Genomic DNA, 18,658 nt, shown 5'->3' on the forward strand with positions numbered 1-18,658 from the left:
GTGCTTTAATGCCTTCATTCACTCTTCTATTCATCTAAATTAGTTAATATATTAATAATAATTTATAAACTGAGAATATACTGGTATTACTTTATAAGATCATTTTAGGATATCTAAGGAACAGTATGTTGTGTCTATAGTTTAGAGCCTTCATGTTCAGAAGTGAATGTAGAACATCTAAACGTCTTCCTCAATCTCCAGGATGTCAAACTGAGAAAAGGGCTTAAACTAGTGGGAGAAATGACACCAGTGCTCACTCAAAAACCCTTTAAACCTTCCACTGTGAAAGAAGATCTGAAAACCAAACTGAAGATTGAGGTGGAGGTGGAGGGCAGTATCACTTGATCAGGCAGAATTACATGAAACCTGAAAAGCAGAACCAGGAGTAAAACCCCCCAAAAAAAAAAAAATATTGATATTCTAAACACACAAATGAATCACTAAAACACCTGCTGAATCACTGGACTATGAATGGTTCAGAACTCATCTAGTATCAGCAATGCCAAACCCTTTCCTGAGATACAGACAGCAAACAAGCACCAACATGTACGGCCATGGTGTTTGAGGCATTTGTTGTTTCAGGAGCCCTTTGAGAAGGTTTGAGAAAGGGTGGTCCAAATCATCATTTTTAATTCTTTTATTATTATGTCAGTAAGTTATATAACTGTTTTAATACTATAATGCAGTTTAATGCTCAACACACCCTAAAGTATGTGAATGTAGAATTGTTTATATGCTGAGGATGTGGCTAGGATCACCTAGCTTCACTGAATAATGATATTTATATGATATTAAAAGACTTCAATTTATATATAGTGTATTGTGGTATAAGAGTATGTTTACGAAATATCATATCACATGACAGAATGCTGTTGTATCAGATATCATCATGACTGTGATATAGTCGCTTGATTTGTTCCTGAATGAATCAGTATGTTTGAATGAATCACTTGAGTGAATGATTCAATGACTCTTTTATAAACACGGCCACTTTATTTATTTCTTGAATGAATCAGTGTGGCGGTTGAGTAAATTCAATGACTTACTCCTAAACACAGTGTCAGGATTCTGGACTGTTCTGTGTCATGTTTTGCCCGTTTCTGTTCCTTATCTGGTCCTTCCTGTTTCCATTAGGTTCCCTGATTAGTTCATCATTTGTTTCCAGCTGTGTTTAGTTACTTATCCTCATTTCCCTGTGCACTTAAAGGGATACTCCATCCTAAAAATGAAAAATGAAAATTTTGTCATTATTCACTTACCCCCATGTCGTTCCAAATCCGTAAAAGCTTTGTTCGTCTTCAGAACACAATTTAAGATATTTTGGATGAAAACCGGGAGGCTTGAGACTGTCCCATAGACTGCCAAATAAATAAGTGTCAAGGTCCAGGAAAATATGAAAAGCATATTCCAGTACACAAATCGGTTGAGTGAATTATTCAATGACTCATTTATAAAGAGTCGCTGGTTTTGTTTCTGAAAATATTAGTGTGTTTGAATGAATTGGTAAAATGATTCAGTGACTCATTCATGAAGACTACCAATTGGTGTAATGATACTACTATATGAAACCATATACTTCTGTAAAATGCCTGTTTTTATTTTCTGATTAACTGTAGCAAGCATTTTGATATGAAAGGATGACAAATACACACACACACACACACAAAAAACAAATACAAAAATTTCAGACTCGGTGTGCAAGGACATTAAGGCCCATAAGAACCTACAGACACAAATCGAGCACAAAAGACAGAGACAGCAGTGCTCTTAAAATATTGGAATCTGTTTAATGTGCATTTAATCACAGGATTCAGCCTGATGCACAGTCAGATCCAGAGAAGACAGTTGATTTCTTCCCTCTGTGAGCTCTCAGAGCAAAACACACATTAAAAGACCTCAACACACTCTTTATGTGCTGTCACAACATGTCAGCAGAACGCACAAGGTGGAACATGCACATGTGAGTTTGTTTCAGTCGCTTGGAGACGTCTGATGCACAAATATCAGAGACCTGCGACTACATACTTCACCTATATTCGACAAAAATAAAGTATGAGATTTCGCCAAAAAGAAGAATAAAAATCTAACAGGCAAAAACACATCGTCTTTGTTACCTCTACATTAACTTAATCTAGCTCACATTCCTTTTCCACTTTCCTACTAAATTCTGACCTATATTCCCCTCCAAAAAAGGTACATAATAAATACTCACTTGTGACACAATGAGTTCAGAGTGTCTTAATTATTTAGAGCTCCAACAAAAATATATCATCTATGTATTTAAGTGGATAAATTAAATTGCAGTCTTGCTATCCAAACGACACAGCATAGTTCACGTCAAGGTCTTAAATGACAGTATAGCAACGTAAATAATACTGTGCGTATAGCCATGATAGTAGTTCTTTCCATAATCAGAGTAAAAGGACATTGTCTTGTAAATCTAGAGAGGATGTTTTTAATAAAACAATTGACCCACAAACTCCCTCCACCTCTCTATATTTGTAATACAGCATTGTGTAGCAGGACTCCATGGACATGTGTGCTTGGCATGGATACAGCGTCCCATTATAAGACTCAAGAGTGCAAAACAGGTGGTTTCACATTTTTAAGTTAAAACTTCTCAAGAGACCATTCGTAATTCTCTGAAACTTGAAACAGAGGCGGGAGAGAAATATTGGGGTTGTAATACTTTCCTCTCGAGAATAAAATGGTATTAAGATATTCCGGTTGCACACATTCTCACATTCGCTCGATGCGCCAGGGAAAAAGCCTGGCTTGATATTTGTCAAAATGCTCTATATAGTCACAGAGCAGGATGCTATATGGCTATATTTCTGTGGTTTACGTGAATAAATAAACATACACAAAGCTTTATTTATATATGCTAAAATTAAAAGATCTAGACAGCTACTCTACACATAAAAAGATCGCTACATACAATCAATAAAATCATACTTAAATCCTCACTGTACTGTTAAGATTCAACATTAGGCACTGAGATTTTTTAGATTGATAGTGACAGACAAAACAGAGAGGAAAGGAAGGCTTTGTTTGGGGGGGGGGTTGTTCATTTTGGCTTGATGTGATTTAAAAAGTCTTTAGTGGATATGTAAAGGCCATGTAGTGTGTATATACAGTTTAAAAAACATTCTTTTGATGCTCAGTCTTAGCTCTTTTTCTCTCTCGTTTAGTCAAACAGGGAAATCAAAGGTTTTAAGTATTATGAGTGGGTTTGTGTGGTCTGTGTGATGTGTTGGCTGAAGATGAGGGTTGGGAGAGTCAAATCAAGGCTACAGTCGTTCATTTATCTCTTGTTCCCTTCTTTTGGCTATTTTAATAATTCCCTCTTTGACTCTCATTCCTGAAATGATACTTGTACACAAACACACACTTTCAAGGCTGTAGAATTAGCCAAGTTGATCTTCATATTGCTTCCTGAAACAGTCACCAGCTGGGAAGAAGTCCCAGCATCGCTCCTGGTACATTTTCCATACATAGGACTCCTAAAAAAAGAGAGAAATCAAATTAATACACTGCATTAAAATATAATTCAGCAGAATATTGAGAAAATTAATTTTTTTTTTTTTTTTTTTTTTTTTTTTAAAGAAATTAATAGCAAGGGCACATTAAACTGATTAAAAAGGAAAGTAAAGTAATTTATAATGTTAATAAATAATTGGCATAATGAGATAAAGATAAATATTTTTCTTTTAAACTTCCTGTTAATCAAACCACGAAAAAAAAGTCAATCATGGTTTCAACAAAAACACGAAGAAGCACAATTGTTTTCAACACTGATAATAATAAGAAACATTTCTTGAGCACCAAATTAGAATATTTCTGAAGGAATGTGTGACACTGAAGACTGAAGTGATGATTGCTGAAAATTTAGCTTTTACCATCACAGGAATAAATTGCATTTGAAAAAATATTAAAATGGAAATGCAATACTTCATAACATTACTGCATTTTAATCAAATAAATGCAGCCATGGTAAGCATAAAAATCAACCCAAACTTTTGAATGGTAGTGTATATATTTATGATGTCTGCCATCTTAGATGAAGTTTTTTATCTGCTTGTTTCAGAAAGACATTTTTGGACAGTGATAAGAATGAAACAACATTGACCTGTCCTGTGTGCTCCGTTTCATCTTTATTGATTAAATACATCAGGAAGAACCTGCATGGCAGAAAAAACATAGTTTCAAAAATAAGGAAGCAAACATTAGTTTTCATTGTTTCTGAAAAAAAAAAAACACTTACATGTAGTTGGCTAAATTGTGCTCCTCCATCGTATGCGTCTCGAAGCCGTGCGGAGTCGAGTCAAAGTAGTCGCTTCCAATTCCACAAATGAAACACTTAGTCTTTGAAAAAAAAAAAAAAAAAAAAAGGATCTTAAATTTAAAACCACAATCCATAATGCAAGACAAGTACATATTTCATTCTTAGCAGCTGCCACAAGGGGCGCTGTGGCACACATTAGCAAAAACATATTCTACAGTAATTTTTCTCCTTTAACGTCAACTACTGTCATTGCGAGGTAACAGTTTGAATCAAATCTTGCTGAGAAAGCTATTTAATGTAATCAGAACGTGCATACTTCCTTAATACACCGTAGCCGAAAAACAGTATGTGAAATAAATAGTATGTTCGAAATTGTAGTATTCATAAAACAATAGGCAAAGATGACCCACTACTTTTGCAGATATTCTGAAGTGTGCATCCAGTGGTCACATTACTACAGCATGAGGCCACAGGAGAGAATTTATGAATGATAATGACAATATGGTGGATTTAGTACATCCGTCTATACATTACACACATTCAAACTATATTAAATGCACTAGTTCTTTCCTTATCAAATGTAGTACCTATTAGACAGCATGCGATTTCAGATGCACCAGATATGTTTATAGCAAGTTACCTGAGCTTGCAGCTGGCTATAATTTGCATGGCTGGAAATATTTAATTAAATAGCATTTTTCTGATTTTTTCGGCCACAGATTACAGTGGCCCAGTAGGGCGGAAATTGAGAAAATCTAAAATTCTCTACACATTTGTCTAATTTCGTTGTGTAGTGCTAATTCCGTTGTGTTGTGACATGTTTCCATTGTGTTGTGCTAATTTCGTTGTGTTGTGGAATGTTTCCGTTGTGTAGTGGAGATTTTGGTGTATTGTGCACCACTGGGCCACCGTAACAAAGTAATCCATAATCCACACATAATCCACCAATCATAGTTTGTATTGTTTCTAATGTGGATTATTGTGATGTTTTTATAGCCTTTTTAAACTCTCATTATGACGGCACCCATTCACTGCAAAGGATCCATTATTTCCAAGTGCTAAATGCTAAATTTCTCCAAATCTGTTCTGATAAAGAAACAAACTCATCTACATCTTGAATGGCCTGAGAGTGAGTCAATTTCTAGCAAATTGTCAATCGTGGATAAACTATTCCTTTATGTTAAAAAAAAAAAAAGTACCTCCATGTCCTCTCGGACCTGCTCCTGCTGATCTCTCAGCTCACCAAAGGCATCAATGATCAGACCTGCACACAACACAAACATCATTTCATAATGTTATGACCAAACTTTTTAAACATTAAATTTACAAAGTGGTAAATTGTCCACAGTGTCTGAATTTCTCTAAAAACGTTCCTCACCTTGAATGATGGCCAGCAGGATGACAATGACAAAAAAGAAGAAGGTGATGTCAAAGACCACACGATAAAGTTCATACTCGTCTCCAGCTGGATCCTCGATCTCGTCTCCTATACCACCACCAGCTCGCACGCCCACGTACATGTGGAACAGATAACACTGAGAGAGAAGACATGATCACAGTCAGTCATGAAATGATAAAGTATAAGTGAACCACATGTAGATATGTGTGGAGAAACACTAACAGTCATCATGTCGTCACACTTCATATCCGGTTCGTCTTCATCCTCACTCATGTTGTAGAACTTTCGGAAGAAATTGAAGGCCACCACTGTGTAGAGGTAGACCACCACAGCCAGCAGACCCACCGTCATCAGCAGCTGAACCACAGTCATCATCAAGATTAACATTTACATCTGGAAGAGACTTTTTAAAAATCTCAGTCAAATATGATGTTATCTGAGAGCTGTACCTGTTTGCCATTGTGAGTTACAGAGGACAGGATGGTGCGCAGGGTTTTGACGCCCATAGCGATGTCCAGCAGATGACAGGCGAAGAAAAAGTTGTTATAGTGGCCAAGCAGTGACATGACCAGATACCAAACCAGATACAGGAAAGTCTAAGAGCAAAACAGAATCCAAATTAATGATCGTTTCTATAAATATCCTCATCTAACTGAAAAAACTTAAGAAAAAGTGCTGTCTTTACTGAAACTCACATTATCAGTGAACACCACTCCAAATTTCCAGATTTGGTATTTGATGTCAATAGATGTCAACCTGTGGATTCATTACATTTTATAATGAGAAACAGAATCTCCATCCTGTTATTACATCATGTTTAAGAGCAGTGATGTCTGAATCTCACACAAATGCCTCTTATGAATAGGTTCATTTTAGTGAATCCAAAAAATGTGCTTGACCAGTGTATAGTTCAACTGCCAGACAAATGACTCTTATGAGCCGCTTTTAAGTGATTTGTAAATAAAGAGTAGTAGCTCCCAATCTATTTTTAATGAGCTTTTGTGAACTGTAACTGTAGTGAATAAAACATTTAGTTTAAAATTCTTTCTTTCTTTCTTTCTTTCTTTCTTTCTTTCTTTCTTTCTTTCTTTGGCTACTAAATTTCACTTTCCAAATATTCCCACTTCAAAAGTCATCATTGGAGCAGTTTAAAGGGTTACTCCACCCCAAAATGAACATTTTGTCATTAAATCACTTACCCCCTTGTCGTTCCAAACCCGTAAATGCTTAATTCTGTTAAAATTAATTCTGTAATTTTACGAAGCTTTGAGAATAGTTCGACTTTAACAAAAATAACGACTTTATTCAACAATTCGTCTCTTCGGCATCACCGTAGAGCCATGCGTCACATGGATACGTTGTTTTCGTTCAAATCAAAGCGTAAATGACAAACAGTATATCCGCGTGACGCTGCTGACACAGAACAGCTTACACTGTTTGCGTTCAGACGAATTGTTGAATAAAGTCATTATTTTTGTTTTCTTTGCATACAAAAACTATTCTCGTAGCTTCGTAAAATTACAGTTGAACACCTGATGTCAAGTTGATTATTTTACCGATCTCCTTGCTAAGTTTCTGGACGTAGATCGTGGTAATTACATTGCTGTCTATGGGAGGGTCAGAGAGCTGTCAGAATGCATCAAAAATATCTTAATTTGTGTTCCGAAGACGAACAAAGCTTTTACGGGTTTGGAACGACATGGGGGTAAGTGATTAATGACAAAATTTTCATTTTGGGGTGGAGTAACCCTTTAAGCAATTGGATTTGTTAGAGCAGTTCCCATACCTACCTAACGGCATATTTGTTTTTGTGGTAATGAATAATTTTTGTTACTCGTATTGGCTGTTTGGTTGACATTTTGGTGATACTTATTATGAGTGTGTTTTGCATCTTTCTGTACCATGTGAACATTGAGGGATCAATGTGAGGCTTCTTCTCGTGTGTCATAGTACTGACATCAAGGGATGCTAGATCCATGCCGAGCAGCTCAGCGATTCTTTCTCTACCGTAGATATCGCCATACTTCTCTAGCACCTGCAATACAGACACACCGTAGACACGCTCAGTCACCAACATCTCTCAATACATCTACACACACAAGTATAGTACGCTCCTGACCTTTCTCTTCACAAATTTGTCCCAGTAGTTGTTCGGGAAAGACCTGAGTGGAGAATAAAAGGGAATTACAGATCGCAGTCTTCAAAGGGATACATATAAATGTATAAATTATAATATTGTAGTAGTATTACGGTGTATTGAGGACAAGTCTGTCCCACTGGCCCTTGATGTCATCATCTTCTGGTTGTTCAGTTACGTACAGACCATCAAACTCCAGTTTACGGGCCAATTCCTTCTCTCTCTTAAAGATGACCAAAGGAACCTACACATATGCGAAAACGTTAGCAGCTCACACTAGCTTAACCAAATGAATATAAATATTTAACTCCAAAATGACATTTCTGTCATCATTTACTCAATACACGACTGAAGGCTTCAGAAGAATATAGAGTATAGTTTACAAGTTGTATGGACCACATTTATGGACACTTCATGGGCACTTTTTGGTCCTTTCTGTGGTCATTTAATGCTTTCATTGTTTGGAAAAGAGCAGCACTGACACTCTACTAAATATCTTTTCTTGTTTCACAGAAGAAATTAAGTCATACAGGTTTGAAATGACATGAGGGTGAGTAAATGATGACAGAATCCAGTGACATAATCCAGGGCTCCTGACCTTCAGACAGTTGTAGCCGATGATACAGAGGAAGGAAATGATAGTGTGTAAGATAGAAAAGAAGGCCAAAGCGGGTTGCATATATCCAGTGCTCTCTTCCAGGAAGAAGTAGACAAACCCTTCTTCCTCATCTTCCTCTCCATTCTCCTCCATTCCAGAACCTTCAGCTTCTCCAGCAGAGCCCTCAAAGATCCCAGAGCCCTCAAACACACCAGAGCCTTCAAACACAGCAGAGCCTTCAAATACACCAGAACCCTCAAACAATGCCGAACCCTCAAACTCCTCCTCTTCTCCGCGTGGGCTGTCAGATACCTAGGGACGAATGGCTAGCTTCAGTCCAATGTGTTTTTGAAACAAATTACAGCAAATCACATGGCTGTAAAGTATTTTATTGCAGGGGTTCAATATATTTATTTATTTATATTTTTTTTTTTTTGCTGTTAAATTGCAATTAAACCCCTCGTAGACCAGTCTGTAGAATGCATAATACATCAGGTGAATGTGAAAAAACAGCATGTTAACTAAAAATGCAAAATAAATAATCAACTAAATCAAATAAAAATTCAGAGACCACCCTTGGGGCTCCCAAGACTTCATTTTGAAAAATCCTGTTTTATTACGATACTGACCCTGTAGAAGAGCAGAATGAAGTTGAGTGCAAAGGCAATGAAGAGAGCCAGGAAGCGCAGGTTGTAGAAATTGCGAGACAGATAGTTCTAGAAGAGAAAGTGGATCACCTTTCAGATGTGTTCAGAAACAAATGTAATGAATGAAAAATTTTAATAATGTAATGTAATATAATATAAATGAATTAAACATGAATCAACATTCATTCTACATGACTGTGAAATAATTGTAATTACCATGAACTTAATTCTTTGGACTTCAAGTTCATTCCAGAGTTCAAAGCCCTCTTCCTCTTGCTTCTTGCCTTTCTTTGCTTTAGCCTTTGCTTTTTTCACCTCTTGCTCTTTATCTGTTTTTTTTTCTGGCTCAGGTTCTGCCTCCTTCTCTGCCTTTTCTCCATTTTCAGCACTTTGATGGACAGAAGCAACAACAACACAATGGTTGTATTGTGATGAATATGACTTCACAACATTCACCATTAAAAGTCTTTGATAATTTGATTCCCATTACTCACTCTGCTTTTTCGGGTTCAGGGGCTGCTTCTTCCTCTACTTTCTCCTCTTCTACTGCTTTTCCCTCTCCTTCCTCACTCACCTGAAATGCCCACAGGAGAAGAATATGTAGACTAAAAGATTGAGATTATGAGTCTATAAAGCAAGAAACACCATTATATTTGACCAACAGAAGGAGAACAATGTGGAAACATGATGAGGGATGTTCACTCTTAAGGTGCGTTCACATTAGTACAATTTGGGCAAAATTTCACAGGTTAAAAAGGTCCATAGTCTATTGTCTATAGTGTTGTGACGTACGTATGAAGCACCACTCACACAGAAGTCATGTGATCAACTTGTAACCACTGGGAAACTGTAGGGAAATATTTTACCTTCCTGACTGAGTAATTCCTGACTAAATTTCGCCTATGAAAATGCAAATGCAAAACTCTTCTTCTCACCAGCTTCCTCTTTAGCAGTGGGCTGCCTTCTGGAGTCGGAGGCTCCTCTGGTTCAGTTTCTCCCATATCTCCTAAACCGCCGTGAGGACCAAAACCAGTTCTTCCACCATCATCCTCTTCTCCTTCTTCTGCTTCCTCCTCTCCTCCTCCTGTTCCCTCCTCTCCCTCACCAGCTCCACCTGATTCTTGTACTTTTCTTGCTCCTGGCTCAGGTGGAAGGTCACCGTGGACCTCATCTTGAGTTGGGTCGGGCATGTTAGTCAGGATCTCTGTCAATGTCATCTTCTTAGCTCCCTCCACCAGACCTCCTCCGAAGAGAGTGTTCCAGATGAGCATGAAGAAACCTCGGCAGACGCTGTAGATGAAGTGCAGGATGCCAAAGAGGACAGTATAGAGGAACATGACCAGACCAACAATCATGTCCTTTATGGTCATTTTCCTGACTTTGCGGTAACGGCGTCTGAGATTGCGGAAGGTGAAGAGGCTGATGAAGTTCATTACGCTCTTGATGAAGTCTGCAAAGGCTGAGCTGGATTCAGGTGGTGCTGCTTCTCCATTCCCTTCTTCTCCTTCACCCTCTCCATTTCCGCCACCACTGCTCTCCTCCTCATCTTCTTCATCCTCATCTTCAATCACCTCCTCTTCCTGCTCTGAGATCTGCGAGGCAATGTTCATCTCAAAAATGGTGTCCTCGCAGAAGTTCACAAAGAGCTCCATCTTCTCAGATTCACCACCCTCATTGACGACATCAAAGATGAACTGCCGCTTTGACTCTCTGACCTGAGGCATCTCCCACTGGTTGCGGTTGGCCTCGCTGATTTCAAAGTAGATACGTTCTATCCTCTTGCCGGCACCCATGATCTCGATACGGCCCAGGAAGGGACGGAAGTAGTTGAGCACACTCTCAGCTTGCTCCAAAAAGTTCTGCAAGCGAGTGTCATGAGGAACATGCTCAGAGAGGTTGGTGAGTAGCACAGCAATGTTGAAGCCGATGTCTTTGGCTGGCTCTTGGAAGCGATCGGCAAACTCCTCAAAATTGATCATCTCGTTCTCATCGGCTTCAGAGCAAGACAGCAGGAACTGGATCTCAGATGGAGTGTACTGCTTCTGACTGTCCATAGCCTTGGAGAAGTCTTTCTTGGAGATAAGGCCACGAGGGTCCGTCACATAGTCACGGAAGGCATCCGAAGCCACAATGTCCTTCAGTTTGAGGAACATGTCAAAGAACTTGAGAATCATCTCTACGTTGCTGGATGACTCAACCAGCATGTCAACCATCTGGCGAGCGATTGTGCCATTCACAATGTTACCTGTAATAATACAAGAAAAAATAGGCTTTAGATCATGACTTAAAGGATTAGTCCACTTCCAGATTAAAACATTTCCTGATCATTTACTCACCCTCATGTCATCAAAGATATTCATGTCTTTCTTTCTTCAGTCACAAAGAGTTTTTTAAGGAAAATATTCCAGGATTTTTCTCCATATAGTAAACTTTAATGGCGCCCAAAATAGGTTGAAGGTCCAAACTGCAGTTTTAATGCAGCTTTAATGGGCTCTACATTATCCCACCTGAGGAATAAGAGTCTTATCTAGCTAAATTATCTTTTATTTTCTAAAAAAAAATTAAAATGTATATACATTTTAACCACAAATGCTTGTCTTGCACTAGCTCTGCAATGCGCATCCATGACTTCACAAATTACATAATCATGTTGGAAAGGTCATGCACGTTAGTTCTTTGTCTGTGTACCTTGGTTCAAAAAGGTAGGGTAAGCCGAAAAACTCCATCTCATTTTCTCCTCTAACTTCCGAATCAGCTGACATCGTTTTACCTTTTTTTGTAAAGGACGTTTGACTTTCTTTGCATGTTCACTTTGTAAACACTGAGTCGGTACTTCTACATATGTCATGTGTGACCTCTCCAATGTGACAAGACGAGAATTATTATTATTTTTTTTTAGAAAATGACCGTTAGTTTCTCTAGATAAGACCCTCATTCCTTGACTGGGATCATGTAGAGCCCTTTGAAGCTGCATTGAAACTGCAATTTGGACCTTCAACCCGTTGGCCACCATTGAAGTCCACTATACCGAGAAAAATCCTGGAAAGTGTTCCTCAAAAACCTTAATTTCTTTGCGACTGAAAAAAGAGAGACCTGAACATCTTGGATGACATTGATGACAATGAGTAAATTATCAGGACATTTTTATTCTGGAAGTGAACTGATGCTTTAAATGGTTTTACAGATTAAAGTTAAATTTGATGGACAGATATTTCTTACCCTCTAATAGAGAGAGAAGCATCACCACCATGTCCTTCTGCAGATCCAGAAGCTCCTTCAACAGACCAATCTGACTGGAGTCCTGTTTCACACAACCAGATTCAGACACACAACAAAATAATAAAAAATGGTTATCTAAAAAAATGTCTCAAACTCTCACTGATAGAGAGCATAAAAGGACCTTTCAGCTCACATATATTGCTGGGACTCCATAGTTTTTAATATGATATGCAGCATGGAACCATGAAAAGAGATATAGCGAGAACACCAAATATCCTGATCAGGCTAAATTTGATTTTAGAGGCATATCTAAAATCTTTATTTTATTTGGGGGGGATTGACACTATTGGGATAAATTCCACCTACTCTAAGCTTACCTCAGAATGTGTTCTACTCCAGAAATGATCCTGGGTTTGCGTTTATAAACAGACACAAACATAGCATCACATACTGTAACCTAACATCTAACACAGGGACATTTAAAGACGGATATGAAGATAAAACAGCCTGAAGCAGATGCCAGCTCCTGGCATAGATGAGGATTATCATATTCTTTATGACTTTGTATCAGCAAAATATTGCCATAAAGTGGCATAATATGTAATTCCTATTATTAACAATAAATATCTAGGTTCTTTGCAAGCACATTTTATATCCATGGTCTAAGCATATGAAGGAATGCCAGCAGACACATAAACAGTCTTTCATACAGAACAATATCACACACACCTGCAAACACAGTATACGCACTAACATGTTTAACAACAAAATAGCACAAAGGCCTGCACATACACATAAAGAAAGATTAGATGAATCTCACAAAACTGCAAAATCAAAAGCTAGAAAAAAAGAAATGGTCTATTGCTTCAAAGAAACAAATTTATATTATATTCATAGGTTAATAATACAATAGTTCAATAAATGTATTAGGTTTAGGCTAATTTTAATTAAAAAATAAAAAATAAAAATACACATACACACACACTTTTTGACCCAGATGTGATCTTGACAGGTTTTGTGAGATTTGCGCAGTATTGTAGAGATTTTCTTGAGACTGTATGTATGTCTGTATATGAAAAATGTAACACAGTGCAGATCGAAGGAAATAAATTTCCTCTACAAGTGAGCAACAGCAGGAACACGGCAAAGTGACACCTCCCTCAGCTCCAGTATATCAAAATAAACCCAACCAGTTTAAGACTGCTTTCAGAAATTCAACACTGATACAGTGGGGACAGAGGGAATGTACATGACAAAAAATGCAAGTGAAAACACTTGCAGAAAACGTGCCGACGCATAAGCAATACAACGGAAACAGGAAGCAAAGAAGAAACTGTTCTGTGTACTGTGTACGTGTGTGGAAAGCAGTGCACAAGTGTGTAAGATGGAAGCAAAAACAAAGATCCTTACGCCATTTCGGAGTCCAGGGTCAGGGTGCATCTGGCAGGGTTACACATCAGAATAAAAATGTTACCCATCAACATTTTTAGTACATTTTTGTATTTTTTATTGATTTTGTATCCCCCACTCTCTTAGATACATTCACTCATTCCATTTTTTATTTTATTTGAATGTCTGTTTTTATAGTCTTTCACGTCTACTTTTTTTATTTTTTATTTATTTTTTATACAAATATATTTTTGAACAAATATATTTTTAAATTTATATTATTATTGTTTAGTTTTAGTTTTGTAGGCCTCACCTATAATAATAAGCACATTACAGTTAAGTTGGCCTTTTGTAGGCCTCACCTATAGGTGGGCACTGATCTTTCGACAGACTGGAGACAGGTATGTAGGCCTCACCTACATTTTTGAAGCCTGAGAGAGTGGGAGAGATTCTCAATTTTAAGAAATACAAAAATGCAGTACACAGGTACCAGATGTGTAACACACATAACAAAATCAAACAACACAACAGAGAGGTTATGAGAAACAACGCATTATTAAAGATTACTAGAGCATCAACATTCACGTCACACTCTGAACATGTTCCACATTCATGGATTAGTGGCGATACTGGACTAAACATTTATATAATAGAATAACAACAGTGTGAACTACAATCCGTTTGATAATCCAATATAATTAAGTTTAGAAATAGTGATCAACCAATAAACCGATAAACAACACAATCAGACAAATTCTATACTATTTAAACTGCAATTAAAATCTTAGTTACATTTAGATTTAAATTTAACAACCAAGGGCCAGTTTTACTATCAGCTTGCACCAGCGCAAACCGTCTTTTGGCATTAAAATAGTAGTCAGGATTTACAAAAGACACTTTTAGCACTGAAAAGACATGGTTATTTTTAAGACTGCGCCTGACCCTTTCGAAATTTTCGCTAATTTAAAAAAAAAAAATTATGCAAATGTTCGCAATTTATGCAAAGCAATTTACTAAGATTAAGCTCGTTAAATTACTGGTATTTGCGCCATTATTTAACGCCCCAAAAAAGCATGTCAAACTATTTTGCGCTTGAAATGGCTGCAATTGTTGTTGCTAGGAGGAGACACCGCAGAGAACAGAGAACGTGTTAATTTATTTGGAATGCCAAAAGAACACATTCTCCGAACATATCATTTGCCAAGCCATGTTATTTTTAATTTGCTTCAGGAAATAAAAGATGACTTGGAACCCTCAACTAGGAGGAGTCACACAAAACCAGGTCTATCAAAACTTCTTGCAACCCTTCATTTTTTGGCCTCCTGTTCTTTTAAACAAACTGTGGCTTCTTTCTTTATTTATTCTTTATTTACGACTACGCTAATTTGCGCTGCGCTTAGTATATTGCGTTGGTCGATATGTAAATGAGATGTTGCCTCTGTGTTCTTTAATTTGTGCATGTGTTAGTAAATAACCCTTCAAGAATTTTCCACACACATCAGCACTGTTTCGGAAGTGCATTTGGAATTTGCCCTGTTTAGTAAAACTGGACCCAAGTCTCCTTGTATGTTTTAATACTCCAATACTATGTTTTAATAACTCAATAATTTATGATATAAACAGGTAGTAACTGACTCAGGGAGTTAATAACCACAGTCAACACCAAATTAGTAAATGGATCAGAAACTTATTAAAACAAATATTAAATAAAAAATAGACTATGCATAATTAAACATTAGTACTGAGAAAAAAATGCAACCTCCAAAACAGAGAAAATATTCTTCATTAATTGACTCTGACCATACTTAAATAGAATATGTAAGTATGTACATGTATGACATGCAATTGACTTTTCTGTTCTGTTGCACAAATTATAAGCTCAATGCAAGTTAAATACTTTAAAAATGTACATTTGCAACATTTAACATCCAAATATTCCTGTTCTTAAAAACGCTTTCACAAACATTTTTTGCAGCAATACTTAAAAAATAAAAAAAATAAATGCATTTTTTTCTCTGATTTCCTCTGTGTAAAGCTGGTGAAATTATGTTTTGATTTCATATTAGGCAAAACTCAATGACAAGTATTTTAATGTCAAAATAAACCAACATACAGATGATACTGATTCAGTGTTGATGGAACCTTTCCAGGTAATATCCGGGGTCTTCTAGGTGCAATAAAATTGATCAATATAATAAGATTTATCAGTCACGTTAGGGGTGTGTGTGTGTGTGTGTGCTCAACATGTGTGTTCCTACCTGTGCTAGCTTCATCATCATGTGTGCGAACACGTGCAAGAAGCCCACCACGGCATCCCACAATCTGCTGTGAGCCAGAGACTGCTGATTACCAGTGCAAGGACCCTATGGTGAAGAAACAGACAAAAAAAAAGATAAACTATGTTAAAGATGGAAATTTGCAAGTTTGAAAGAGCTCGACTGCACATAGTGGTGACAACAGTACCTGGATATACTCTGTCAGGCTGTTGAAAACCTGTTTAGCCACCGTCATTGCCTTCGAAAAGTTTCTCTTGCCTGGTTCATCAATGATATCCTTCCCAGAGTAATACCAGTAGAAGTCACTGATAGACTCCTGAGACAGAAAAGAAGACAGAGTGAGGACAAATATTCACTTTATATGCCATTAACACATTTTTAAGTGTCCAAATACTTTTGGTGCTTGTATATGTAGAGAAAGACAGGTGAGATGAAGCTATACCTGCAGTCTAAGCAGATAGTCAACCGTGCAGATGATGATGTTGATCGTAGTTGTGCTGCCTGTCTGCGTGCGCAGATAGTTCTGGAAATCTGGAGAAAGATGGTAATGCAAAACCAGCTGTTCTTTTAAATAATTAGGCATTTCACACATTTTCATTTCATTGCAGATTTTTTTTTATGCCTTTGAAAGAAGTCACTGTGCTTACCAAGGCTGCATTTATTTTATTAAAAAAACAGCAATTTTTCTGTTAATTTTATTAATTTCAGTGGTAGAGCATCGCGTTAGCAGCGCAAAAGGTTGTGGGTTCGATTCCCAGGGAACATGTTAGGTCAAAAAATGTGTTAGCCTTGCGCTTGGATAAAAGCGTCTGCTAAATGCATAAATATAATGTAAATTGTAAATGTAAAGGCAAGGGCTTTGAGATGTGATGAGGAATTCTTGTTTTTGGGAACAAATCTTTTTATGATTTCATGATTTTCTCTTCAGACACTACAGCGAGTAAACAGAAGTGGGGGAGGAAGTATTAGTCTACATCTCAGGAAGCTCACCGTTGTTGTGGCCTTCACAGAGCAGCTGCAGGAAGCGAAAAAGGTCACAAGTGAATTCATCATCCGCCATCACTTTCTCTTCTAAACAGGGACACACACATACACACAGCATGAATGTGTGAGAAGAACTCCTGTACAGTGCTTTACTGGATGAGAGTTTGAACTACACTAGAGACCTCTAAATGCGAAAATAAAGTGGTGAATTAATAGACATAAATTGTTTTTATAATTAATTTCAAAGATTAAAATGGTTAATTTGTGAACTAAAATGTGACAAAATATCTCTAGATAGGAATATGACCAGACCATTCTTATGCAGATAGACAATTTTCTTTTCTTGTTTATATTACAGAGCTAGTTAACCTCAAAATAAAACTCCTGTCATTGTTTACTTCCCTTGTGTTATTTTAAACCCATATGCTATTTTCCATGCCATTTGAGTTCCGGCAGAAGGGAAGTGAAAAATAAATATATTAAAATAAATTTGAAATACATTTATTTCATGCTAAGTATACTACAAAAACATCATATTTATGTACTTATTAAAATACCCTGCAATTGTACTTTTAGTAAGTCTCAAACGATAACAGATTTGAATTATACTTAGTATATTGTTATGATAGATAGTATATAATATAGTATATTGATATACTAACGTATTGATGATATTAGTATATACAGTAGGTTTGAACTATGTATATGTGTATTTTACAGCATGTAGATTAATTCAAAACCATTCAAAAGTGAGGGGTTAGTACGATTTTTTAATGGTTTTTAAAAGAAGCCTCTTATGCTCACTAATGCTACATTTATTTGATTAAAATAGAGTGAAACAGTACCACTGTGAAATACTATTACAGTTAAACATAACTGTTTTGGTTTTTTTAATATATTTCTGTGACGTAAAAACCATTTTCAGCATAATTAATCCAGTCTTCAGTGTCACATGTTCCTTTAGAATCATTCTAATATGCTGATTTGCTGCTCAAGAAATTTGTCTTATTGTTATTAATGGTGAAAATGTTTGTGCTGTGCATTTTTTCAGGACCTTTCATGAATAGAAAGTTCAAAAGAACAGCATTAATTTAAAACAGAAATCTTTTTAATTTGATAAATGTCTTGACTGTCACTTTTGATCAATTTAATGCATCATTTCTGAATAATCTCTGCATATTTTTTATTGACCCCCAAACTTTTGAATGCTAGTTGACATTTATCAATTCTGTTTCATAGAACAAAATAACAGCATATGGGTTTGGGACGACACAAGGATGAGTGAATAATGACATCATTTTCATTTTTGGGTGAACTATCCCTTCACTTTTCAGGGTGATTAGGGTGTATGTGTTCTGTGAGTATAACCACTTCACAGCACTTCCAGCCCAGCTATTAGCATGTTAGTGAACCACAAAGACCTGCGGTGGCACATCCGTTTAGCTGTTGACTGCAGAGCAGAGCAGCAAACGTGGAAAGGGGAGGCGGAGACCTGATGTCCACATTGAATCCACAGACTAAAGCCCTCCCCTCTCTCAGAATGGCAACACTAGTAGACACACACACACACACACATTGAAAATATGGAACAGGGATATAACAAACATGGAACATGGATAAACACAACGACACTGAAATGACACACTACACAGTGAGATCTTCATGAAGGACACAAATGGAGAACAATTTTGGTCTTCTCAGACAAGACCTGAACAAAAAACAGC

At 36.9% G+C, this 18,658-nt stretch overlaps 1 protein-coding gene across 15 annotated transcripts in view; it reads right to left on the reverse strand.

The window, feature by feature from the left end:
• Positions 1-1,762: 1,762 nt before the first annotated feature.
• Positions 1,763-18,658, reverse strand: part of LOC109055440 (ryanodine receptor 1-like) — a 95,281-nt gene continuing 78,385 nt past the window's right edge. For 6 of the 15 annotated variants that reach the window (XM_042743864.1, XM_042743859.1, XM_042743860.1 and 3 more), the window contains 24 exons: positions 16,941-17,021; positions 16,393-16,481; positions 16,138-16,266; positions 15,933-16,037; positions 15,788-15,841; positions 13,696-13,725; positions 12,663-12,692; positions 12,286-12,367; positions 10,002-11,311; positions 9,561-9,640; positions 9,283-9,454; positions 9,049-9,135; positions 8,420-8,731; positions 7,935-8,065; positions 7,804-7,846; positions 7,586-7,719; positions 6,380-6,440; positions 6,134-6,280; positions 5,907-6,041; positions 5,664-5,820; positions 5,485-5,549; positions 4,265-4,365; positions 4,130-4,181; positions 1,763-3,503 (listed from right to left, as the gene is read on the reverse strand). In XM_042743864.1, coding sequence (XP_042599798.1) covers positions 3,408-3,503; positions 4,130-4,181; positions 4,265-4,365; positions 5,485-5,549; positions 5,664-5,820; positions 5,907-6,041; positions 6,134-6,280; positions 6,380-6,440; positions 7,586-7,719; positions 7,804-7,846; positions 7,935-8,065; positions 8,420-8,731; positions 9,049-9,135; positions 9,283-9,454; positions 9,561-9,640; positions 10,002-11,311; positions 12,286-12,367; positions 12,663-12,692; positions 13,696-13,725; positions 15,788-15,841; positions 15,933-16,037; positions 16,138-16,266; positions 16,393-16,481; positions 16,941-17,021 — 3,683 coding nt within the window. In that variant the 3' untranslated portion in view covers positions 1,763-3,407. The remainder of the gene's footprint in view (positions 3,504-4,129; positions 4,182-4,264; positions 4,366-5,484; positions 5,550-5,663; positions 5,821-5,906; positions 6,042-6,133; positions 6,281-6,379; positions 6,441-7,585; positions 7,720-7,803; positions 7,847-7,934; positions 8,066-8,419; positions 8,732-9,048; positions 9,136-9,282; positions 9,455-9,560; positions 9,641-10,001; positions 11,312-12,285; positions 12,368-12,662; positions 12,693-13,695; positions 13,726-15,787; positions 15,842-15,932; positions 16,038-16,137; positions 16,267-16,392; positions 16,482-16,940; positions 17,022-18,658) is intronic. The other 9 variants (XM_042743870.1, XM_042743869.1, XM_042743868.1 and 6 more) reach the window with 7 other exon arrangements.

The sequence above is a fragment of the Cyprinus carpio genome, chromosome B18, assembly GCF_018340385.1.
Source record: "Cyprinus carpio isolate SPL01 chromosome B18, ASM1834038v1, whole genome shotgun sequence".
Taxonomy (NCBI): Eukaryota; Metazoa; Chordata; class Actinopteri; order Cypriniformes; family Cyprinidae; genus Cyprinus; species Cyprinus carpio.